The 26,216-nt window shown below is 39.2% G+C and overlaps 4 protein-coding genes across 5 annotated transcripts; 2 read left to right on the top strand and 2 right to left on the bottom strand.

The window, feature by feature from the left end:
- Window positions 1-14: 14 nt before the first annotated feature.
- urp1 (urotensin-related peptide 1) lies at window positions 15-2,498 on the bottom strand. Its single transcript, XM_069171603.1, has 5 exons — window positions 2,396-2,498; window positions 1,963-2,097; window positions 1,823-1,863; window positions 1,258-1,363; window positions 15-230 (listed from the first exon to the last, which is right to left on the bottom strand). Exons 1-5 carry the CDS (start codon window positions 2,496-2,498, stop codon window positions 199-201), a joined length of 417 nt encoding a protein of 138 aa, XP_069027704.1. The 3' UTR covers window positions 15-198.
- Window positions 2,499-5,443: 2,945 nt separating this feature from the next.
- c1galt1c1 (C1GALT1-specific chaperone 1) lies at window positions 5,444-8,938 on the top strand. The gene is made up of 2 exons (XM_069170444.1): window positions 5,444-5,539; window positions 6,661-8,938. Exon 2 carries the CDS (start codon window positions 6,675-6,677, stop codon window positions 7,626-7,628), a length of 954 nt encoding a protein of 317 aa, XP_069026545.1. The 5' UTR covers window positions 5,444-5,539; window positions 6,661-6,674; the 3' UTR covers window positions 7,629-8,938.
- An 83-nt stretch (window positions 8,939-9,021) lies between these two features.
- mcts1 (MCTS1 re-initiation and release factor) lies at window positions 9,022-11,717 on the bottom strand. Its single transcript, XM_069170445.1, has 6 exons — window positions 11,521-11,717; window positions 10,055-10,207; window positions 9,851-9,948; window positions 9,636-9,769; window positions 9,418-9,485; window positions 9,022-9,323 (listed from the first exon to the last, which is right to left on the bottom strand). The coding sequence occupies exons 1-6, from the start codon at window positions 11,529-11,531 to the stop codon at window positions 9,242-9,244; spliced, it is 546 nt and encodes a 181-aa protein (XP_069026546.1). The 5' UTR covers window positions 11,532-11,717; the 3' UTR covers window positions 9,022-9,241.
- Window positions 11,718-13,462: 1,745 nt separating this feature from the next.
- On the top strand, window positions 13,463-26,058 carry cul4b (cullin 4B). Of its 2 annotated transcripts, none has more exons than XM_069170439.1 (20): window positions 13,463-14,393; window positions 16,182-16,297; window positions 16,420-16,523; window positions 16,644-16,713; window positions 17,702-17,775; window positions 17,866-18,028; window positions 18,261-18,350; window positions 19,841-19,923; window positions 20,008-20,075; window positions 20,196-20,314; window positions 20,453-20,645; window positions 20,754-20,858; window positions 20,944-21,054; window positions 21,167-21,237; window positions 22,066-22,173; window positions 22,270-22,383; window positions 22,473-22,578; window positions 22,688-22,860; window positions 22,950-23,102; window positions 24,823-26,058. In XM_069170439.1, the coding sequence occupies exons 1-20, from the start codon at window positions 13,898-13,900 to the stop codon at window positions 24,916-24,918; spliced, it is 2,613 nt and encodes an 870-aa protein (XP_069026540.1). In that variant the 5' UTR covers window positions 13,463-13,897; the 3' UTR covers window positions 24,919-26,058. The 2 variants fall into 2 exon arrangements, with proteins under 2 accessions (XP_069026540.1, XP_069026539.1); XM_069170438.1 differs by having other exon boundaries at window positions 21,167-21,252.
- The last annotated feature ends 158 nt before the right edge of the window (window positions 26,059-26,216 follow it).

Here is a 26,216-nt window from a genome sequence, read left to right as displayed (position 1 = left end):
ACTTCGATGGCATTTCTAACATTCAAGTTTATTTTCAGCCACAAAAAAAGACCATTTTACAGCTTCAAAAATATATCTTCTGTTGATCCAGTATAGACGATAAATATGCAGTTTGATGGGAAACAAAAATGACGATGGAGAGTGAGAGTTTCCAACGGTGCCACACTAACATCCCACCAAATGTCCTGCTGCTGTGCTTTAGTTGGTCACACAGTATTTCCAGAAACATGCTGTCAGGACATCAGAGAGAGAAGTCAAGCACTTTTTACAATGAAGTCCTTGAAGCTATTAAACCTAATATTTCCTTTGATATTTTCCTAATATTATTGATCTGTTTCTCTGTATTTAAGTGTTTATATTATGCTTATAACATGCATACAGGCTTCTCCTTGTTTTTCGAAAGCATAGCTCCAAGGACAGGCTTTCACATTACATTTCATTTAGCTGACGCTTTTATCCAAAGCGACTTACAATAAGTGCATTTCAACCATGAGGGTACAAATTCAGAACAACAACAATCAAGAAAGTGCAATTTTCTTCAAGATAGCCAAACTTGAAAGTGCTATGAGTAAGTGCCATTTTAAGTGCTACTATTCAAGGTAAAGTCAGAAGAGGTGTGTTTTTAGTTTGCGGCACACACTATGATATCATTGTAAACAGATATGTTTCTTAAGTTATTAATTAACAACCATAGCAATAATAATTTGAGGCTGATGTGTAACAATGACAGTATAATAAAACACACTTCACAGGAGAAGTTATAGAGGCTAACATTAAAATTATAGAACTACATATTATTATTTTTTTTTAAATGCTTTTGCTTATATGCTTATATTAGCTTGCAGCTGCATTACACTCGTTGTTAAATGTTAATGTTTTTATAAATGCCAAACTGTGGGATGAATTAAAGTCTGTAGCTCATAAGCGAAGTCTTCACACATTAAAAGAATTTAAAATGAGGCACCGTTTTCTTATTCTTCTGCAGAGGTTTATAGCCATACATTTATTTCTCCTTAAGAAAGATGTCAATATCAGTTACAAGACTTCTACTTTCTGCTTCCCTCTCTGGCTGTTCAGATTTAAGTAATCTGTCTGCACTTTAAATGGCACAAGCCGAAGTGAAACATCCTTTTGATTAGAACACTTCATCATGATAACATCAGCTCAGATATCATGTCACGACACTGTAATGTGATCTGAACTGCTGGTTGAGCAGGTGTGAAATGTGCTTGACAGAAAATAATCAGAGTCTCTCACCTCTTTTGTTTGTTTTTGGCAGGCTCTGCTCTGATCTGACAAAACCCTGAGAACGAAGCTTGTCGGCCGCTGCCAGCTTCAGGACGACCTCTTTGAAGTCATCCACCTAAAAATGAGCAACACGATGACGGTAGATGCAGATGGTTCGTCCATGTGCACAACAGGATGCTGCAGCCTGAGTTTTAACTGTTACAAATCAACTCTCAGGTGATTTTAAGGTACTACTCCGAAATCAATCACATAATTATGAACTTTTTGGCCTAAATGTACCTGAACTTCAATCCTGCAATTAGATTTTGCTATTAAGCCCCCTGATCATAAAACTAAAGGAGAAGCTTAATCTTATGACCTCATTGACTTCCTTTAATTTCCACTAAAAACACATTTTTATAAACATGCGATTCTTCATTAATGACAGTCATACCTCCTGTTTTAATGTTTTCTTTTTTGTCTGTTCTTTTATGAACTTCTTACTTTGAAAAGATTTATACTTTTTTAATACAGTATAGTGATACATTATTTCTTTGTTGAGATAATGTACAGAGACGTTGATCGTCAGCCTTACCATGTTTGCAAATCTATCCTGTTGCTCTGAATCTTTGGCCCCTGAAGAAAAACATTCAATCAGAATGGAAACAAGGTTATTATTACCGTCACATTTGACTGATTTGTTTTTGTGCTGTAAGTGATTCATGTAGTTTTTACCTTTATTCCAGGAGTCTCTCGCTCCATTGTGCGGCTGCATCAGTAGAGGATACAGATTACTCGCCTCTCTCTGCTCCCCCTCAGCAGCGACGTTGGCTCCACTCTCCACTTCTGAGACTAATTTTTGAATGAAATCTGTCAAGATGAAACAACTTTCTCTTTTAGTTTTGGATTTTGAATGGCAAAAAGCAGTTTTCAAGAGAATATACTGAGATTATGATCAAAATTTATCCATTTAAAGGATATTTATCAATAATATGAACATAATTTGGTTGAGTTTATGTTGTCTGGCACAGCTTGAAATTGAAAACACGCTAAACTGCGGCGCGGAGCAAAGTTCTGAAATGTAAAATCTATCCAAAGTATTTTAACACTAAATAAGATTAAAGAAAAGTGATATTGAAAGCAGAAAACAGTCTAAAAAGAATCTCACCTGCCTGTGGCTCCAGGTTGGGCTCGGGGTACAGGGGCAGAGCATGCGTCCATGTTGCAGAACAAATCACAGCTACAAGGTAAAGCAGAGCTACAGACAGCATGGTGTCTCCACGATGACCACCAGATTTGGACTATTCCTCAAATCGGCCGAGAGTTTCACTTATATATCCTCAGCGGCCATCCATCACGATCTGATCAATACATTATCATCACACCCAGTCTCTTTCTTAATGGTTTTGACGCGATGGATCAGGCGTCATAGACACAATTTAGGAGACCCTGTCAATTTAGCCGAGGCCTATCTGTGCTTGTACAGAGCAGCCAAACAAATGTTTACTCTGCAGCAGTAATCAGCGGCTGTCCAGAGGAGCCCTGATGGTTTGTGTTTGACACCATTTCTGTGTGATGGGTTGTTCAAACGTGCCATCACTCATGTCTGAGATCACAGAGCCAGTGGAAGAGTGTCACTGCAGGTCTCATTTCATGTCGGATGACTAACATTTCTGAGGCCATCGGTTATGACTGGAGGTCACACTGTGGTGAATACGTTATATGTTTTGTTAGTCATGGGTTGTATAGTAAATATGCTTTGTTCCTGTGCTTTTTGTCTGTGTGGACAACAGACTGTGAGTAATTCCAGTTTATACAACTTTATATCTGAACCAAATTTCATCACGGCCCATAGCTGTTTTACTGCAAACTAAAAATGTAAACCCTCTGGTGGCACTACAGGACAAGTCAGAAAATCTCCAATGTCAGGAGGATTCATCATTTGGGCACCATGCAGATCTTTACCAAATATCACGTCAATTCATTAAAAAGTTGTTGAAATATTTCATTTTCAATGGAAGTGATGGATCAAACAGGGTGACAGACTGACATCCCTAAATCTATGCCACAAAATCATATTAAGTAAAACATACAAATGTGCAGAGCGGTGCAAAGGTTTGACTGAAGCGAATGTTCCAGACAAACAGCCAAGGAGATACACAGAGGTCAGATCCTGATGCTTTCAGAGAAACATTTTTCCAAACCCTGACTATGACTCTATACTATGTCCACATTTACCTGTTCCTGATGAAGACACAATCTAAGTTTGACATTTTTTGAAGAAGAAATTGTAAAGAAAGTGTCCAATGGTGTTTTTCTTTAATTGTTAATATATTTTTTCCTATTCATTGAGCCTTAAAATATAAGAACAAAGTCAAACCTAACTGTTTCAAAAACCTAAAAAGAATAAAACCAAGTTTTCAGCTGCTAAAGGAGGCTTTGGGCCGCAGGGCTTTTTGTCAAACTGAAAGGTCACTAATGCTCTTCAGATGAGCGTACCTAGTATCAGGTGATTTATTGTCTCCCCGTATGAGATTGCTGCTGAAAACAACAACATTTGATGCATTTGGCTGCTGAGCAGTCAAAGAAAACAGGCACAGACAGGGCAGAGTTTAGTTTTTAGGTCATTCAAACAAATGGACAAATTCTGAAAGAGTAAAGACACAGTGACATACAATGGGGAATTTCAAGTTAATACAGCAGTATAAAAATACTCCATTACAAGCAAAATTTGAAAAATATTACACATGACAGACACAACCTTTTTGTGTTTTCCCAATCATTAAATTCAAGCAGACACTTTCTGCTGAATCTATCTGCTTTATGATGTTTGTCTGAAGGCTTCTGTGGAAGTGTGTCCAAATTCAATCTAACATACTGAAACTGTAACAAATATGCACTACGGTAAGATAAATTTATGCTGCAATTGTTTCTGCAATTTGTTTACAATAAGATCAGCTACCACTCGTCACATGACGCATCAGCCTTGAACAACTCACAGCACACATCACAGCGTATGAATTATAACGCATGTGCACTACTTTCAGCGGCTCTGATAATGCCGTTAAGGAACAGATTTACTGCTGATAAATAATTACACAATGATATTACTAATTATTATAAATTAAGTATAGCAGATTACAGTGTGTCTGAACATTCAGTCACTGAAATGGATTTCTTATTTTATCATTGTCATCGTCTATCAATATTTCACACAAACCATTTCAGGCTGAAGAGAAATCGTGTTGCGTTGTCGTCACCTTCTGGATGGAACGAGCAAACCAAACACAGTAAGCAAAATCATGCTTAATCTTTTATTTTTCTCCTTTGAATTAGTGATATATACAGGGTGGTGCAAGATAAAGCTATATGTAAGGTACCTGCACTTCACTTTTCTATTTCCATCTTATGCAACTTTATACCTTCACTTTTCACTACACTACATTTGTCTGACAGCTTTAGTTACGAGTTACTTTTAAAATTGTGTAATACAGTTAACCCTGATATCAGATATGATATATGATATATGAGATAGAAGAAACATAAATAAATCAAAACCTTAAGATAATAGTCAAGCAACTAAGTGGTGAATAAGTACAATTACTATGTCCCAAGGATGCAATTACCAATTATTTTCACCATTGAATAATCTGTTGATTATTTTTTTCAATTAACTGTTTGCTCCTCAAAATGTCAGAACATGATGAAAAATGTTGACCGTTGTTTCTCAATGCCCAAGGTGCAACCCAAAAAGTCCTAAACAACAGTCAACAACCAAAAGCTACGTAGTTCGATATGCATAGAGGACCAAAGGAACTAGAAAATGATCACATTTAAGAAGCTGGAATCAGAGGATTTTAATATTTCAATAACAAAATGACCCAAATGATAAGAAAAATTATTAAAACAATTGGCAATATTTTTTTTGCTGGATCAACTGGCCTAATTAATCGAATTAATTGTTGCAGCACAACTATGTTATACTATTATTAATATTGAACCGCTTTCTAAGACGCTCATTATGGAGGTAAAGGTCATTTGACGCTTTGAAATGTCTCCAGCTTCAGCAAAGAATTCTTTAAAAAAACAAAAAAAAAAACAGCAGAGACAAACGGCCTGGGTAATGCTTTACTCTCGCCGGACGGTGGCGGTGTTGCAACAGCTGGGCTAATAGCTGCCAGTATTCCTCGAAAAAGAAGAAGAAGAATAGGCGGAAGAGGAAGAAGAACAGGTCCTGGACGTCAGGGAATCTGACCAAATAGGAACAGTGGGAGCTGAAAGACAGGCAACGAAGGAGCACTAACTCAGCCAGGTGTGTTAAATATGATTTATTTATCGTATTTATGTCGCTAAACAAGATTTCCGGAGTTAGCCGCGCAGTGTAACATGATGAAGACAGGAAGCTAACAGCTAGGTACAGTGTTATAAAGTTACCTGAGGTTAGTGCTAGCTACTTACAGCTGCTACTTTACAGGTGGACGCAAAAGACACCTGTTCGGACTGACGGATGTCCCGGAGGCCTCATTAAAACTGTCAGCTGCGAAATTGTTCTCAACACTTTTGACAATAACACGCGGAGTTGTGTTTATTTACACTCAGGAACTAAAAGCTGCGCGACATAAACCTGACAATTTGGGATTTAAAAAAAAAATTTAAAAAAAAAAAAAAAGTAAATAATGTTTAGGTGCAGTACACAAGCTGCTTTGGGGACCACCTAAGATGAATGAATGCAAAAGTCATTGTAGAGATCATCAAAACTTCCCCTACATGACTTTTCGTATGTTATAGTACTTATATAAGACTTCTTTAGCAACTTTTGTCTTTAAGCTTGTTAGGATGTTGTTTATTTCTTCTTTAATGTACCTTTTCGACATTTTTGGAAAGTTTTACACAGATCAAGTTCATATTAATGATACAAAAATGACGTGAGATGACATATATTTAGATGAAGAACATAACATTTTCTTGGGAGGATGACCCTCTCGCCCCCTGCCAAATATGGGCATCTCGTCTTCCACTAATTTCCATGAAGAGATAATTACACGAATCTAAACATGAGGACATGACAGTCTGTACAATGGTCTTCCTGCTTCTGCTTCCTGCTTCTTTTCTCGTCACATTTTGTGCATTGTTTGCCAACTAGGCGTTCTTTACAAACATTACAAAGGTTGCAACTAAAGTTTGTTTTCCTTACTGATTGCTCTGCTGAAGCTCAAGTTAATGTCAAATAATAAAAAATATATATATATACGTTTTTGGAAGTGTTTTTAAATTCACAAATGACAAAAAAAATCCTCACAATTTTGGTTAAAAAGAAATGACTCATGGCTGTAGCTATACTGATAATGTGTTCAGAAAATCTTCTCAGCTCTGAATATGATATAATTATTCACATTTCTTAACCTACAGTACCACATTTTCTCTCTTGTCCAGTGTCTGTTGCCATCATGTTGTCTGAGGGAAGCTCTTTCATGAAGGGGATGGTCATGGGAGGCTTCTTCTGCTTGGTGCTGTCGCTCCTGAGTAGTTTCAATCCCAGCACTGAGTCCGGGACAGAAGACCATCACCACCATCATGTCAAGGCCCTGAGTAAAGATGAGCTAAAACACCTCCCTGACAGTCGGGTGCAGGAGTTGAGCAATCAAGTCCAGGTCTATTGCATCATCATGGTCCAACCCAAGAACATTGTTTACTGGGCTACTGCTATGGACACCTGGAGCAAACACTGTGACAAGCCTGTGTTTTACACGTCGGAGACCTCCAAGGCGCTCGAGGCGGTGGACCTGAACGAAAAAGATGACTGGGCGAGGCTGCGTAAGGCTCTCGTGCATGCCTACGAGAATGCCGGCGACCTGCGCTGGTTCTTTGTGGCACAGCCCACCACGTTTGCCATCATCGAGAATCTCAAGTATCTTGTACTCACGAAGGATCCGAAAGAACCCTTCTACCTGGGCCACGCTATGAAGTCAGGGGAGCTCGAGTACGTGGCGTACGACAGCGGCATCGTTCTGAGCTTTGAGGCTCTGAAAAGGCTGGTGCACGTGTTCAAGGATGAAGAGAAATGTCCGGAGAGAGGACGTGCCCTGTGGAAGCTGAGTGAAGACAAGCAGCTGGCCGTGTGCCTCAAATTCACAGGCGTGTTTGCGGAGAACGGGGAAGATGCACACGGAAAGGGCCTGTTCAACAGCAAGAGTGTCAACAGCCTGATAACAGACAGCATGAAGGAAAACCCCACTAATGTCGTGGAGGGCTGCTGCTCTGACATGGCGGTCACGTTCAGCGGGATGTCCCCCAACCAGATGCAGGTTATGATGTTTGGAGTTTATAGACTTCGTCCTTACGGCCACGATTTTCACGACTCGTTAACATTTTACCCTCCTGAAGGTTCAGACAATGATTAGAGTCTCGTTCCTTAAAGCTGGATATGTTGTTTAAACGTTTTTGCTTCTATGATGGCAAACTTAACTTTGGGCAGATGGTTTTCTAAGTCTTGTTTGTAAAACTGGATCCTGGATGGGAATAACAATTTTATGTATATTTGTACTTTTTGCACTTGGCACAATCAGCACCTCATTCCTGTGTTGGGTAGGTAAACAAAGCCGATGGGTGTGCCGTCCTGAGAATTCATTTGGAGCAGGGAAATATATCAAACATGCGACATGAGACTAGATTATCTGCAGGTTTTGTTTTTTGTAGGATTGTTGTGTATCTTACATGTCTGCCATTTTTTGATCTTAAGGCTGCATTTGTTATGAAGTGAAACAAATTTCTAAAATGACTTAGCTGTTCTAAGTGCTTGGCCCTCTTTATCTCATTATGAATAACTTGTACTTTCTCCCTTCTGATTTAAAGATGGTCCTGAAGCACCACTAATCGGTATTGAGTCAGATACACCGTGGCCCAGCTCAGCTCTAAATGAATTGCATTTCCTCCCGTGTTATGCTTGTTATCTCCATATATGAGGGAATCGGCCTTTTAAAGCAAAACACATTCAACATACCTCACTGGGAAGGGTAAAGTATATTTCTCCTGACACACAAAAAAGATTGAAAAAAAGTGTCTCGGTTCTACCGATATTTTGAAAAACACACAGGCGTCAAAGTGACCAGATAAAGTGACTTTTGGATAATGAAAGTAATTAAAATTATTGCTGAATAAGCCTAATGTTGGTTTGTGGTTTTGAACGGTGCTAGTCGGGTTTGTGGAACGGGGAAATGTTTTTACAGTCCTGTGATTGTTTTCTATCGTTCTGACCATTTTCTCTTTCTATCCAGATTGTTGTTAAAACTCGTGAGTGCAGTGGTGGATCTTAAATAGCTGCCATCGGGTGAAAATAAGGACATGATTGTGTTTCTCAGTGATGCCCTGGTGCCTCTGAAATGAGGTTAGATTATAACAAAGGTGATTTATCACCATTGAGCATAAGGGACCAATTACATCACCCTGGTTGTCATAAATGGGGTGGACAAAAATATGAGCACCTCTGAATAATACAGTAGTTTGATGCTTCTCAAACAGCTTCAATCAAAACTTAACATTATAACATGCATCATTATAACTGTTATATTAGTTTCACTCTGGTGTACCTTTATAAACTGGCACTTGAAGACATAGGATTTTACAGTCAAAGACATTTATTTGCATTTAAGAGCAGATAAAACGGGTCCTAGAGCTGGAATATGAGCCGACCTGCTTCTCTCCGTCAATGTCAACATGCACACCAACTACATTTAAACTCTGTATAATTTTGTGCGTATAAATCGAAGGGTATCTTTAATTACACAAAACACCAACTGTGATTATGGCTTAAAGCAATATATTTCTTTTATTTTTGCACATTGATGGTTGATTCAAAGCCTTCAGCAGGTACACAGCTAAGTCTGTAGGTGTAAACAGTTGACTGGCAGCTCATGCCTCGCTGCCAAGAGCTCCATCCACACATTTTCTGGTTGGTTGGTTGGTTGGTTGGTTGGTTGGTTGGTTGGGGGGAGGGGGGTTGCAGACGCTGACATCTTCACTTATACGTCTTCATGTGCCACAAGCCATCATTCAGATAGTGAACGTTCTCGATGCCGATTCCCTTGTTGACTTTTTCTCTGTTTGCAAAGCACAAAGACAGTCTAAGATCACATGTGAAATGGAAAAGCAGCCTCGAGGGATTTGCTTTGGTAAAATATACTGAGGTCTTACATGCTTTCTGCAGACATCTTCATTACGCCAACACAAAGTGCATGTTGTTTCCCCTCTGCCATTATGGCCTGCATCCACTTATTAAAGACAAACTCAGGGAAAGACGGTGGCTTTTCAACATTGCAATGTTGGAAAGACAAATGCTTAAATCTAGACCACGGGACAATTTCACAAGTATTATTGACTGTATGGGGATCAAACAATGTCGTAAAGGATACAACTACCGTGTCGCCTTCAGCCGGGTAGAGTTTCGCGCCTGGTGACGTCAGCCCGGGGCACATGATGTTCGCTCCACTCAAAACAAATTTAATGGCCCCTTTGTCGACTTGCTGGTGTGGAAGAATGAAAGGATCTATGACGAGGAGAAAAATATCAGTGTGGGGTAATTAAAATACAACCGTCAAACCAGTCGGCATTAGGACAGCTCGCATACATTTATGCAACAGTCTGAGGGTTGGGTAGAACGGTCCCTCTCTCTGTCTGAAGAACAGCAGCTCTCCATTCACAGTCAGGATTTCAATGTGTTCGTGGCTGGAGGAAGAGAAAATAATAATAATAAAAAAAGTTAAATAAAACCCGTCGGAGAGAGCACACACTACAAACACACTGTTGAGAAAGATCAACAGACAAATCCTACCATCTCACTATTTTGACAGGGTCCTTTTTTGGCATTATGTGGTTGAGCCATGACTCGATGTCGGGAAACTGTTCCAACAGCTGATTTTTGATGCCTTTGATCACTGATGTTTTCAACTGGATGCAGTTGGAAACATTTTCCTTCTCATCGAATCTGAAACAAAGAACAAGAAACATGGTGAGAGCGCTGGAAAAAAGCTAGTACCTGCATATTTTTTTTTTTTTAGTTGAGCAAACATTGTCAAACTAGCAATTCCGTTGAACAGAAATTATCCTTTTTTTTTTTGTTAAATGTTTGTTTTAGAAAACAGTAAACATCTCTCAATCCATTTCATGTATTGTTTTAACCATCCTGTTAACTGTAATGTTCCCAGTTAAAATAAACCCAGAGCATGTTTAACTATCCAAGAGTAAAACGAAATTTGTCTCCGTGAACATTATGTTCACCTCAATAAATATTAATATAATCCATATTTAATTAAAGCAGATTTTTCACCTCTTACAGATCTTGATTTCTGAAAATTCGGTAATTTTTTTTAAAATATCAAAATCATTTCCTGAAACTGTTTTTGTTTTTACTTTGGCAAAAACTAGATGTTAAATACATTTTGTTTTATTGATTGTTATTTCATTTAGACTTTTTCTAGATTTTTTTTTTTGACATATATTCTGTCGTGGGGACATGATTGATTACAGGGTTTTCTCGAGTTTCCAGGAGGGACTTAAACACAGGAATTATATGACTTAAAAACGTATTTTGGACTAATATCATGCCAACATTTATCTAAAAATGGACCCTTTGGTTCCTTCACCGTACTTTGGCATCTTCATGGAGGCTGCTCATCCCAACCAGTATGTCTCCCCCCCCCCCCCTCTTTAAGGACAGGAAGACACCAGGGCGTTTGTAAAGGCAAACTTTAAAGCCTGAGGGGTCTCGTTCTTGATTGACAGCAGTTCATCGAGAAGCTGTGGTTTATTTTTTTTTTACTGTTTTGAAGATTGAAAGCTTTTCGCTTGGCAGACCCGGACATGTGGTGTGGAAGGTAAAAAAAAAAAAGCCCAGAATAAATCAGGAAAGAGTCTAGTTGGGGTCCAGGAACAAATTCTGCGTAAGTGCGTGCGTTTTGGGAGGCATAAGTCAAAAAAAAACATTGTGTCTCATATTTTACAAGGAATTAAATAGGTTTTGATATTTCTACATTTAATATTCTGCTTTCTGACTGCCGGATAAAATCGACCCAAACAGGATTGCGTGCAATACAAACATGCAGTTTAGTCTTATCACACCGGGCTCTCTAATAATATCAATAAAAATAAGGCTTTCTCTCAAAGTACGATAACTCGTGTCTGCTTGTCTCGTAAAGTTGAAATCAGCCTCCTGCAAACTCGCAGACGCGATGGCTAATCTGTTAGCCACCTAGCCGGAGCTACCTAACACTACAACAATGAAATAAAACACCGACGTACTTTTTAAACATCCTCGCTGGTCGCCGTTACCACGTTTATCAACGGTGTCAAAGCTCGTCCGAACTTTTTGCGGCCGGTCGGGAAGAGTAAACAAGAAGAGAAGAAAAAAAAAAATCACAAAATGTGGAATTCATCTACGGAGTAAAGCGTTAGCAGTTCCACGCCTGATTGCCAGCGGAGGGCCAGCGGTGTGGGGGTTGCGTCATTTTGCGACGGTTGTGTGGCTTACACGGCAGGTCAACTTCTGTCACCGGGGTAACTTCCGTAACTGAAATATTTCCGTTTACAAAATTATTATATTTTTTTTTTATCCTTTGCGGTTTACCTTTTATGTACAGTCTATGTTTTTTTTTTTTTTTTTTTTTTTTTTTTTTTTTTTTTTTTTTATCCTAAACAGACAGTTAAAACAGGGATAAGTCATGTGAACATTTGTTGAAAATGTTGCGCCTGTTCAATATTGTTACAGGCAGTTTCCATGGTGACAAAGCAGTTTTTAATAGCTCGCATACATAACTACACGTCATTATTACACCTCAGTTGTGACGTTATTACTATCTTACATTCATTTCAAAGTACAGCTGTGACATTTGAATTGATTATCAATCAAATCTGAACCATTTTCTAAATGTGAATAAACAAGGTTCACTTTTATACATCTGCCAGTAGTCTTAATATCCTAAAATAATAATGCTGAAAGAATGAACTGGAAGTGTTTCTTGTAATCTTACATTTTATATTGAATCAACTTTATTAATTGATAGCCCCCTTCAGAGTAATCACCTCATTTTTGAAGGGGTCCACACAAACCCACAACACCCACACAAAATAATGTAGATACCGCAAGACATATAGTGCATTAATAGCAATAATAATCATTTTCAGAAGATATGTACATATTATCTTGTGATACTTCACATTTTTGTCACACTCGCGCTCTTTTCCAAAGCTTTAAAGCAGTGTATTTCATGTTCACATTCAACTTAAAACACTGTTATTTGTTGGATACAAAAATTTTGCTGTAAAATAATTACCATCTACTAGACTGCTCATAGTGCAAGTCTAACATTAAATGTCACATTACAGAGAAATATACAAGAATATTTTGCACAGTAAATTTGGGGAAAAGGATCAAGAAAAATATAGGAACAAAATAAAAGTGTACAATGCTGTAAGTAGTAAATATAAGTCAGTTATTCAAAGTGACTATGGGTTAGGGTTGAAAATGTAAAACAAATTGAGAGTATGTCCACTGTGACAAAATGTCATATTATGAAAAGCAGCAGAAAAACATAATTAGATGTCAATTCTTGAAATGACATCCATTTGAGACCGCATCAAACATGGTATAAAATTGGTTTGACAAGTAACTATTTGGAAATTATAAAATCTTAGCCCATCAGATGTTAAATTGGCAAAATGTTTATTGCTATATACTGTTTTTGATAAACTGACAACATATTTTGTTTCACTAGTTCATCAACTATAGCTGTTAATGCAGTCAAGTAAGCACACTATTTATTTGTGTAGTGAAGTATAAAGTAAGACGAAATGAAAATACTACATTACAGCACAACCACCTCAAAATTGTAGTTTGATGTAATAATTTCTTTATTCACTTGTTTGATCATTTCGCTTTATTTTTTTTGTTGCACCCGCATTCTCTGAAGACCCGCCCTACTCTACCTCTGATTGGCTAGTGCTTTTTTGTTTTGTTGTTTGGATGTTTACGATCGGAACCAATCAGAGACAGAGTAAGGGTTTGGTGTTCAGCCAATGCGGGTGGGATCAAGACAGTGACGTCAAACCCTGAATCCATGGTTTCGCCGTGGCGCCATCTTGTGGTCGAAATAGTTGCAGCGGTATATATATATAAAAAAAAAAAAAAAAAAACACGCTTGTGCAAAAAAGTACTTTTGTACAAAGTACTTCCGGTGAGGTCACCGACTAGCTTTTATGAGTGAATTTTTTTCCCGTGTTTACCAACGGATGTTTTATTATCATGCGGGCCTGTTTTTGCTGTAGCGATATTTCCGTCTTTAAATAATAGTCTTTAACGGCCGCTTCGCTCCTTCACTCTCAGTACGAGGACTTTACGACGCGGTGAGACAAGCGAGGCAAAAGAGGAAGCAATAGCCGACCATCTTTCTTCTCCTGCCAGCAATAACAAGAAAGAGACAAGGCTAGGTCCAAGTGGGAGCTGTGTAGTTTGCAATTTATTGTCTGTTTTATACGGGATAAAAGACTTTGGGTGAAACCCCACCGTTTTAAGACAGTTAAAAGCTATCGGAGACTGAGCTCTTTCCCCCCCCCTCCCCGGCGAGCCTGGAAGTTTCGGATCAGAAGACTGGCTGTTAAGAATTAGTATTCCCGTTTTTTCATGTTTCCAACAGGTTTATCTTCCCCTAATCCCCCACCACCGCCAACCCAGGAGGCTAGACCCGCGGCTACTGATGTCAAAAACGACAGCGGTAACATCACATCTCCGAAGAAGAGGAAAATAAACGGCTCAGAGAGGGAAGACACTAGCGACACGATCTCCTCTTCGCCTCCCAAGACCCTGAATTCCTCCTCTTCTTCTTCCTCCTCCTCCTCCTCCTCCTGCTGCTCTCTCACTCCGCTTCACATCCAGAAGAAGTTGAGGTTCGAGGATTCAGTGGATTTCATTGGACTGGATGTGAAAATGGCTGAGGAGGCTGCTGCTGCCGCCGCCGCCGCCGCCGCTGCTTCGTGCTCCAATAACAAAAGCAAAGCCGCTTTCCTGGCCGGCGGCGTGGGACACCATGCAAACGGACTGACGAAAACCGCAGGCTCCGCCACCTTCTCCAACAGTAAACCCGGTGCTGCCAAGAAACTAGTCATCAAGAACTTCAGAGGTACCAGAAACACTGATGGATAATGAGATCCGAGCTAAAAAAAAAAAAAACAACAAAAAAAAACATTGCCAGAAATGTAAAACTTAACTGCAAACAAGTCCCTGCTATTACAGTGGTGTGCTCCCTGCAGGCCTGTACCTATATATACACACATATACTGTATATGTAGATAGATAAATAGATAGCACAGTAAAATATAAACTTAAAAATACAATAAAATTCAAAGTTAACAATACACAAAAATGCACATTGGTGTATACACGGGTGCCAAAATGCAACAGTTTAGTCCAATTCGGTCACCACTGGCCGAGCAATGGTAGATGAGTTGTAATCAGTAGCATCTGGTAAGAATAACTTCCTGTATCGCTCCTTTAAACAGCCTGGGTTGGATGAGTCTGTTCCTGAAGGTGTTTTTTAGTTTGTCCATCATGTTATGAATGGGATGGGAGACCTTGTTCAAGATTATCAGGAGTTTTTAATAGTCTTTGGTTGGTCCTAAGGCTGTTACAAGTAGCTGCTAAAATATGAGGGATGCCCAATGTCTGATTTTGTTTTGCCTATATCCAATGTGGCGATATTTTCCACCTCTTTTGGCCGATTGCGATACGGAAATATGTCGATATTCTCTTTGCTCATCACAAATGAATTGTAATGATTGAGATGAGGGTTCTTCAGATAGTGGTGAAGGTATGTGATGTGGCTCCACTGCTTGCATGACCGATGCTGAGCAATTACTACAAATATCAACTTTGCCATGACATTTGGGCACTTAAAAAAAAAAAAAAGAAAACTCCACACTACAGACATATTGTTTTAGTCTCATGCTTAACACAAGAGCTGCAAGTAAACCTTCTCACTGTGCACATTGTGTAGAGTATTCAATGAACCACTTAAGGTGTCATTTTATAGGCGTCGTATCGACTATAAAGTGTTAATAACTTATCTGAGTGAATGAACTAAGAAATGTTTAAAAAAATGTCATAAGTTCTTTCAAACTTTGACAAAACTATAAGTAGTCATGTCAGTATCAATAAGAACGTGACATAGAAGATGTAAGAACAAAATTAGAAACAGAAATTATTACTTATTTAAGAAGAGAAATTGATTGCACATTTAACATACCTGAAACACTGTTAAAATGTCAGAAAATTATAAATAATGTCGACCAAAGTTTCTCAAAGGTGAAGGTGCAGTCACCAACCATAAGATGTTTAGTTTATTATCATGGAGGACTGAAAGAATCAGGAAATATTCACATAGAAGAAGCTGAAAGCAGAGAACGTTTTGCAATTTTTTCATTAAAAAATGGCTTAAAACAAATGATCAATATCAAAATAGTTGGCAAGTAATTGACTAAATGTTGCAGCTTTTGGAAAATGTCCTGATTGATATTGTGATAATGGTTTCAACAATGTTTATCTTTAATTAAATAGTTTCTCTGAGATCAAAAGACAACCAAGTGGCAAGTAGAGTAAATAGTAAAAATATAAAGAGCCCTCAAGTGAATGAAAAAAAATAGCATCAGGAAGTTTTACAGTTCTTTCAGATTAAACGGAGATGTCATGGATCCTGCAGTTTGGTGTACTTATAAAATGAAAATAAGAGAAAAGATGCATCTTGGTTGATGCCATGTCTAATATTCAGTGACTAGATATTCGCTCGACTCAATATAGAAACAAACACAGCTGCTTTAAAATAGCACTGCTGTCAGTGACACTGGTGACACAGCAAAATGGTCCACTGAGGTCCTGCTGTCGTTCACACTTTTGTGTTTTGTTTTGCTCACAGAAAAGCCGAAGTTGCCCGAGAACTACACACAGGAGACCTGGCAGAAGCTGAAGGAGGCGGTGGAGGCCATACAGAACAGCACTTCAATCAAGTACAATCTAGAGGAGCTCTACCAGGTATCGCCACAGACCTGCTGACCTCTCAGAGGAAGCTCGCTGTGTGAACGGGCCGCCAGCAGCCGCTCTGTTGTTATCATCGCCGTTATGACACTTTTTGTTTTCTGTCTCTGTCCCCTCAGGCTGTTGAAAATCTCTGCTCCCATAAGATTTCTGCCAAGCTTTACAAGCAGCTGAGGGCCGTGTGTGAAGACCACATCAAGGCACAGATCGATCAATTCAGAGAATATCCTTTACAGTTTCCATCACTAAATCTTAACAGTTATTCAGTGTGGCGCAGTCGTGATCATAATGTGCTGTCAAACTCTTGATTTAAAGTGCACAGTTGACTTAACTCTGTTCTCACGGATGCTCTGGACAGCGTGCTTTTCCTGAAGAAAATCGACAAGTGTTGGCAAGATCACTGCAGACAAATGGTATGTTTCATACCTGTGATAAGTCCTGTGTTTGTTCTCATCATCCTTAAAACCCACAAAACCATCAGTTTGTTTTTCACGTGTAAAAGTGTATTCCACTGATTTAGTGTTGCATTTCCATCGAGATGAGGGATTTGTGAGAGACAGATTTGAATAAACAATTGTTAAAATTAAAGCAGCGGCATCTGTCATTAGTTCTCAGTTTTGCAAACATCACCATCTTGGATGTTCTCGAGCCAATGAGGCAACTAAAGTAATGCCAACAAAAGCAACCATACTAACAGACTGGTAAAGATGGACAGAAGATTTACAAAACGCTAATCTATTGGATAGTTCAACGGATACAATGAAGATAATCTATATTGTCATTATACATTTTTCACAGCATCTATGTAAGTTGTTCTGCCCGTCATACAGAAAAATACTTTTTGGTATTGTATTTTAATATTGTTAAAAAGCCAAAGGCTGCGTCAGCAGTGTGTTACAATGACACAGTGAAACACATGCAGGATGTGAACTAACGCATGCAAAAACTTCCCATTAATAAGTGATACATGAATTGATCTGCTGGTGCATCTTTCAAACTCCGTGCTCAGACTCAGTGGCATCCGGCGGTGAGGTTGCAACCAAATGAATTCCCCTCGCTTCATCCTCTCCTTCCAAGCACGTAGGAGGATCTATGGTGGCTGTGATTCTTAGCTTCATGTTATTATACCCTCACGAAAACGTAATTATGAATATTGTGTTCCCGCCAATAGATCCTCCTAAATTCTACACGGTGTTCATTTAAAAGCCGAAGTTTCAAACCCAGTTCAAGATCAGGGTTGTTCTCTCAGAGTCACAGTAACACTTCAAGTCAAGAAAACTTTATGTATACGATTGGTGGAATGACCCTTTAATCAAAAATCAAACAAGAAACCGGTTGAAAGGGACTAACGGTGTCATCAGTGCTCGTTTCTAACTGTGAATGTTTGTCATTGTTTCTCAGATCATGATTAGGAGTATATTTTTGTTTTTGGACCGCACCTACGTTTTGCAAAATTCATCGCTGCCATCAATCTGGTGAGTGTTCTGCGACGGTCCCGACCTTTAAATCGTTACGAGGCAGATTTGTGTTGTGGTGGGTGCTGAACCAGCTGCTGTGGTGTGCAGGGACATGGGTCTGGAGCTGTTCAGGTTCTACATCATCAGTGACCTGAAGGTCCAGAGTAAAACCATCGACGGCATCCTGCTGCTCATTGAGAGGGAGCGAAACGGCGAGGCGATCGACCGCAGTCTGCTGAGGAGCCTGCTGAGCATGCTCTCCGACCTGCAGGTAACACACCAACTAATTATCATCTCAATAATGAGCCAGACATTAAGTGATGAATGTGGAAATGTCTATTTAAAGCCACAGATCATTTTGATTTCTCCTTTCACGACAGGAAAAGTGTGTCTCTGGCAGCTGTGTTGTTTGTGATGATAACCTGCACGGGGCTGTGATGACCTGTCGCTTTCCTGTTGACGAATGGTTTTAATGAAACCTGTTCTCTCTCTCTGCCTGACAGATTTATCAAGACTCCTTTGAGCAGCGCTTTTTGGAGGAAACTAATCGACTGTACGCTGCGGAGGGACAGAGGCTGATGCAGGAGAGAGAGGTGATTTATGTCACCCGATACACTCGACACACATTCTGGTTTTTCTTAAGTATTTTTCATGTTTCGGTAATGTGAGATGGCTAAATCTGATTTTACATAATGATTAGAGCTCAAGTCATTTAGTTTAGCAAAAGAGAATTAATTGGCAGATATTTTGACAATCTTCGAATTATGAAACCGTTCACAGTTTTCATCTTAAGGGGTTGAAGATTTTCTTTGTCAGATATTATGCACTGAATATCTTTGAGGAGTTTTGGACTGTTGACTGGATAAAACAAGCCATCTGATTGGTTCATTTTGATGTGGGAAATTATAATGGGCACTTTGCACAATTTCCTGACGTCTACAGATAAAACAGTGAACTCATTAATGAAGAAAATAATCAGGAAATTAATGACCAATGACCAATATCATTAGCTCTAGCACTACATCTGATATTTCCAGTCCAGGTCATGTGTACAAAGCATCGGGTTTTAATTCTCTACACCTCAGAATTAAACAGAAAGCGACTCGGCATGTTGTGCAGAAACCAGGAATCCACCGTAGACGAAGAGAAAACACAAATGTATTCACTGTTCATAACTTCATGTTTTGAATGAAGGTTTTCTTTTATCTCAGCTTGAAAACCTTTTCACTTGATTAAAGTAGTGAAGACAGAAAAACATTCACTTTGCGACTGGCAGCTCTGTTGACATGCTGAGGCGCTGAGACTTCTTTTCACTGTTATTTTTATTTTGATCAAAAGTAGAACAGCTCAGAGGTTGTAGTTTCCCTAAAGGCTGTGAAAACTAATTTTTTTTTTATGTTAGCGAATATTGAAGAAAGCTAACTTTACATGTAGAAGGTAAACTGTGCAATCTGTATTTACCTGCTCAAATAAACATCTGATTAAATTTGTGCTAATATTTAAAAACTACAACACATGAACTCGTTTGAATACTTTTGAATACTTTAACATTGTAGGTACAGTGCTTGAAGACCGTCTCATTTTTAAAAATCTCCTTTCAGATTCGGATTTATTGACTCAAGACTGTAATAAATTGATTTATTTGATCATCGAGTTGTTTTACTTTGCCAACTTCTTTCCCTTTAAATCTTGTTGTCCCTGAAACTATTTCTGGCAGGCGGTGTCACAACCTCTGAAAACAGACTATTATCTCAGGGTTTATCTCAACTCACTGCTTTTATTAACTCGAATATATATTTTTTTTTATAATACTGGATTATAGATTTGATGTATTTTACAGTCTCTAAGTTGTCCATTTGATTGTTGGTTTTAGTTTGCTATCTTACATGAAGCACCACAGAAAATGTGATTTGAAAAGTGCTCATTTAAATAAACATTATTGTGCTGACAGATTGTCTTCAGCTTTAATTGAGAAAGTCTTTTAAAAAGCCGTTGAGACCGACAGTATCTGTACTCAATAAGTAAATGTGTAACAACGTGGTGCGAATGTAAACGTTTTCCTTCGTTGTTGTGTTTTTTTCAGGTACCAGAATATCTCCATCATGTCAACAAGCGCCTGGAGGAGGAGGCAGACCGAGTGATCACATATCTAGACCAGAGCACACAGTGAGTCTTGGACTGCAGCATTCGGTTTGCTACTGACCACTGACCGAGATTCCCGTGTAACCTGAGCTTTCTTCCTCCTCTCAGAAAACCTCTCATTGCTACAGTGGAGAAGCAGCTGCTGGGTGAACATCTCACCGCAACTCTGCAGAAAGGTACACAACAGTAAACACAAACACGTACACGAGTAGCATCGGAGTAGTATGTAGATGTCCAGGGAAATGAAATGTCTGCACTGCACACTCTTGAACGTGACGTCTGACTGTCTGTTGCAGGGCTGACTCACCTGCTGGATGAGAACAGAATTCAGGATCTGTCTCTCCTCTATCAGCTCTTCAGTCGAGTGCGAGGTGGTGTTCAGGTGCTCCTGCAGCACTGGATAGAGTACATAAAGGTATGACAGCTGATAAAAGGCCGAGTATGATGCGGCATGAAGGTGCAGAGCTCTCGGGAGTTGTTTCACATGTTCAGTTTTTTAACCTTTTGACACCGTTTTCTATCGTTTTCCAATGTCTTGAAAATCACCCTGTAGTCTTTTGGAAGCACAATCGTAATCAACCCGGAAAAAGACAAAACGATGGTGCAAGAGTTGCTGGACTTCAAAGATAAGGTGGATCACATCATTGACGTGTGTTTCATGAAGAATGAGAAATTTGTGAATGCCATGAAGGAGGCTTTCGAAACCTTCATCAACAAACGGCCAAATAAACCCGCAGAGCTCATAGGTCAGTAATTGAACACTTTTCTTTGTTTCATAACTGCCACACTGTCAGTAAAGGAGCATATCATTATTACCTCCATGAAATAACATGTAAATAAACACTTATTTACAGCAAAACATGTGGATTCAAAGCTAAGGGCAGGAAACAAAGAGGCAACAGATGAAGAACTGGAGAAGATGCTGGATAAAATAATGATTATCTTTAGATTCATCTATGGTAATATTTCCCATCACGTTCACTTCAGTATTGTATTTTTCCCTTTGTGTCTGTTCCTATTTAATATAATGTGGTTTTATTGTAGGAAAAGATGTTTTTGAGGCCTTTTACAAAAAGGATCTGGCCAAGAGGTTGCTGGTTGGAAAAAGCGCCTCTGTGGATGCGGAAAAATCAATGTTGTCGAAGCTGAAACACGGTCAGTTAAATCCATCACATCTTAACACACAACGGGAAAGAAAAGACAAAGAGGGGATCCTGACATTTAGACTAGATGCACATTGACGTGTGACCTTTTGGTGTTTCCTCAGAATGTGGAGCAGCGTTCACCAGCAAACTGGAGGGAATGTTCAAAGACATGGAGCTTTCTAAAGACATCATGGTACAGTTCAAACAGGTAACACTGTATTAAATGTCCAACAATATACACGCGATGGGACATTTATACTCGATTGATGAGGCCATTAATTGATATGAAAGATCGTGTTTACAGGTAACAAGCACTACATGAAAAACATCCATCTCCTTCAATAATTTCAGTGAAGCTTCAACAAAACGTTGCGTCCAGCAAAAATCGAAACGCCCCACGAAAGCTCACGCACACCACGACATTGGCTTGAACGCAGTAGCGCGGCGAGCGCAGTCGGTGACTAATCAAACAACATTGGGCAGCTGAAGGTCGCGACTTTCTCTGTTTAAAAACAACAACAAAAAAAGGCTCATCTCATCTCATCTTCTTAACATTTAAGTTCAATCAGGGTCTCAGTTGGAATAGAAAAAGCAGAGAAGCCCAGACGTCCCTGTTCCCCACAACTTCCCTCGGCTCTTCTCGGGGGATCCCGAGCCGCTCTGTGATCTTATTCTTTCGGTCATTACCCAAATTTTATGGCCACGAGTGAGGATGAGGATGTAGACCGACTGGGAAACAGAGAGCTTTGCCTCACGGCTCAGCTCCCTCTTCACCGCTACAGCCCTCCTCCCAGCCTAATGAAATAAAAAGCCTTCATTTCAAATGAAAAACCCCTCTGGTGTTTCATACGAAGTCGAGCCTTCTACTTGGTTTTAGCAAGTCTTATTTTGTTAACAGCAGTTTTCAGTTTAAATACCTGCGAACAGATTCGGTTTCTTGGTTTGATAAACTAGAAAAGGGACATTAAATTAGTGCACAAGTTTACAGACAGATAAGACCTGTGTCTCTGTATTATTTTAGTATATGCAGTGCCAAAACATTCCCGGCAACATCGAGCTGACAGTCAACATCCTCACAATGGGCTACTGGCCAACCTATGTCCCGATGGAAGTGCACCTGCCTCCTGAGGTTAGTGCCGGGCAAATATTGAAATTTGTAACATGCTGTGCCACGCAATAAAATTGTTCTGTGTTGCTCTGTAACGCTTCTCTTATCTTCGTCCAGATGGTGCGACTGCAAGAGATCTTCAAGACTTTCTACCTGGGCAAACACAGTGGCAGGAAGCTGCAGTGGCAATCGACTTTAGGCCATTGTGTCTTAAAAGCTGAATTTAAAGAGGTTTGTATCTCTGTTCTAAAACTGGTCTGAGGTGTTTTCAGAGCAGAGAGCTTAATATTAATTGTTTTCTTTGATTTTTCTGGCAAAAGGGCAAAAAAGAGCTACAGGTGTCACTTTTCCAGACACTCGTACTGCTGATGTTTAATGAAGGAGAGGAGTTCACCCTGGAGGAGATCAAACTGGCAACAGGAATAGGTTTGTATCATCACATCAGAGTTTAGTTGGCAGCATATCGATTTTTCATGAAGGAATGATGTCGTCTTTATTCACCACCACTGATCTAAAACACTGTCCGGGTTTACAGAGGACAGTGAACTGCGGCGGACGCTGCAGTCGCTCGCATGTGGGAAAGCACGTGTCCTCACCAAACTCCCAAAAAGCAAAGATGTGGAGGACGGGGACAAGTTTTCCTGCAACGATGACTTCAAACACAAGCTCTTCAGAATCAAAATAAACCAGATCCAGATGAAAGAAACGGTATTAATGTTGTCTCACAGTAGTTTACTGAATTCAATGAACTTTTAACGTGAAGGGGAAATGATTTGAACTTGTGTCTGTTACCTCAGGTGGAGGAGCAAGCCAGCACCACAGAGAGGGTCTTTCAGGATCGTCAGTACCAGATCGATGCTGCCATCGTGCGGATCATGAAGATGAGGAAGACTCTGAGCCATAATCTCTTGATGTCTGAGGTTTACAACCAGCTCAAGTTCCCTGTCAAGGTGATGAGCGCAACTCCCAATCCTTTTCTGGCAGTTTTGCCTTTTTATTACACGGCAGCAGTAGACAGGTGACAGGAAATGAAAGGAGGGGTGACGAGCAGCGAGGGCCCCGGCTGGACTCAGGCCAAAGATGTTAGATTACACGGTCTGTGTCTTAACCACTGAGGCCACCAGGATTTCACACAACTTTAAATCTTTGAGCTTCATTTATGAGAAGTTTTGCATTTCATTTGTGTTGAAATGCGTTTGAATCTTATCTAATGCATCCAGGTGACAAGCAAAGGAAAGTTTTTGAAGGCGCAGCTCAATTGCTGTGAACTACTGAGGATCTATCCACCCATATATTCTATATTCTCTATGTCCTGTGCAGGGATGCCAGTATTATTGTGCTAATGTTAAGTTCAAGCCAGATTGACTTTTATAATGTGTGAATTTCTGATCAAAACCCATCAGATACCGGACTATAAACCAATATGAATATTTAAGAGTTAAAGTCTTCTATTTATTTATCAGGCAGTATTCAGTTAAAGATTCCTCAATATAGTGTTTAAGTAATTGTCAGGTTCTGTGTTGGACAAACCATGAACTGGAAAAAGTTTTTAACCGATATGTACATCATTATCATTGTATATGCCGTAAGCTTATATTGGATGATAATCAGCACAGTAGATTTGTCAGTTTAGCCCTGATAAGGATATTATTTATTACAATAAACAGGTTGTTTGTTTTTTTTTAGCTTTTTTCCCCCTGGAATTTTGATTTAATTACTAGTTGTTTTCATTGAATATTTATATTTACATTTTTCGAATTTAACATTTTTATATATAAAACAAACATTTAAAGAAGTACTGAACACCAAATGTTACGAAGGGAAGAGACAAAAAGACACAAAATGACAACAACTTAGAGTTACTGGTTGGAGTGTGGGAACGTGACGAATATATATTAGCACAATACAACATAATGATGAATTTAAATTTAAAAAGGGGGACAGAGGAATATTGTTGTTTTGGGGGTTTTTTTCAGCCAGCTTGTCATTTTCTCAAGTTGTTCCACTCCTCTGATTTTCATGACCATGTCTCACATTTTGTGGCAGTTGGTAGCAATATTTCTGTGAGCCCGATACGTGTCCCGTTATAGAGATTTAAGTTGGTGAAGCTAGCCAAGAGGCATATTTCAAGATCCACAGGGAAATAAATCCCAAGAATCTATGACATATGACATAAGCCCTCTGATAAAAACAATATATGTTGTGTTAAGACCAGGTGGAAGGTAAGAATGTGCTTTCCTCTATGAAGGCAGAGAGGTGACAGATTTGAGCTTTATGTGTGTAACCCAGAGGAACTAAGGTAACATATGAATATCATAGAGTAGATGTAAACCCATGCGTACACTCGGGGTTTCTTAAAGTAAAAACAATTCTCTACGTAGTGCTTCATATGATCAATAAGTTCACAGGCTGTTTTATTTTACATCTTGCAGACAGATTAATGGCCCTATTTGTTCAGAAGTACTGAGGGAGAGGTAAAATAAAGCTGATTTAAGACAAGTTTTGCAGAGAAGATCTAAACTGGTCTGTATAAAGGGGACTTTTATGTAATAAATTGCTCTGAAGAAGCGTGAAGGCTGATGTGAATCATCTTTACGTCACACCTCAAAGTATAAGAACAAGCAGAAATGTGCCTCGTGTGTTAACTTATGTCTCCTCTCTCCTCCTCAGCCTGCTGACTTGAAGAAGAGGATAGAGTCTCTTATTGACAGGGACTATATGGAGCGTGACAAGGAGAACTCCAACCAGTACAACTATGTGGCTTAGAGAAAGGAAAAGAGACGGTCCAGCCAAGATGAAAGCTGTTCTGAGTGATCGGTCTCTAAAATCTTTAGCTCCAGTGGATGTTCACCATTATCATCTTCAACCCAGTGACCGACAAGTGAATGGCTACTGCTCCACAGGGTTTTTTTTGTCAGGGGTCTTGTGATCCTGTGGACTGCATGCCCATTGAAAAGAGAATATTGTCCGTATTTCTCAGTGCCTCTGAGAGAGCTGGGACAAGGAAGACACACAGATGTTGTTCAGTTTGCTTTTTTTTTAATGGAGAGGAAAAATATTTATTTTCAAACTTAGATTCTTCTTTGTCCATGGTTTGAATCAATATGCTCTTTGTTATCAAGTCTTTTATTTCATTTTTTTTGTTCATCCAGTATCCCAAGCAAATGATGACACCTAAAAATGCTCTAAATGTACCACCTGTTGGAGAGAAAAAGGATAAAAAAAAAAAAAAAAAAAAAAAAAATTAAACTGATGCTTGTTTCTTCAGTCAAAGTGTCAAATGTGGGACTATTGGACTAACATTCAAAGTTGGAGGGACGACAATTTGGGGAATATCTGTGTCAAATGTGTGACCATGCAGCAAAGTTTTACACTTTTTAAGGCCATGTAGCCACTTCATAAAGCTGTGATCATGAACACACACAAATGTTCAAAACGGTTTGTGCCAAAAAAAATAAAATAAGGAGCACTTGTTTTGTTATAGGGTGTATTCAAGCTGCTAAGACAGTTCCGTTGTACAAGAATATGCATTTACGTTTGTTTCTTCTTTGTACGTTTTTGTACATACATCACAAAAAGTGGCATTTTAAATGATCCCATCTGACAGTCAACTGCTTGTTAGGTTTTTGTTAACCCCTAGAAAGGTATACTGAAAGCACAATGCAACGACAGTCCATTTCTGTTGTCATACTACACACATACACTTTTTCTTTTTGTTTTTGTTTTCGTGTGTGTGTGTGTGTGTGTGTGTGTGTGTGTAAGTCTCCCTGTGGAGCTTGCAGGCCCTTGCTGAAAAGTGGAGGGAATATGCCTCAACACGAGGAAAAACTATGATTGATTAGACATGCCCCTTGTTTGTATGAGTCTGTTAGATTTATTGCTTCCGATTAAAAATAACTGTTAAAATCGGGTTTCCATTATTAATCCCCGGGTTACGAACGCATTTCCTTGTATTTGTGTCATGAATCAGCATTTTTTTTTTTTTTAAATCAAAAAAATTCACAATTATACGAGCCTTGAAGAAAAAAAAAAAAAAAAAAACAATCCTGCATTACAATAATTAA

This window comes from Embiotoca jacksoni, unplaced genomic scaffold (assembly GCF_022577435.1).
Source record: "Embiotoca jacksoni isolate LCO1_2020_lvr unplaced genomic scaffold, fEmbJac1.0.p SCAF_5, whole genome shotgun sequence".
Taxonomy (NCBI): Eukaryota; Metazoa; Chordata; class Actinopteri; family Embiotocidae; genus Embiotoca; species Embiotoca jacksoni.
The sequence above is the reverse complement of the archived record's forward strand: the minus strand, read 5'-3'. Positions and strand labels throughout refer to the sequence as shown.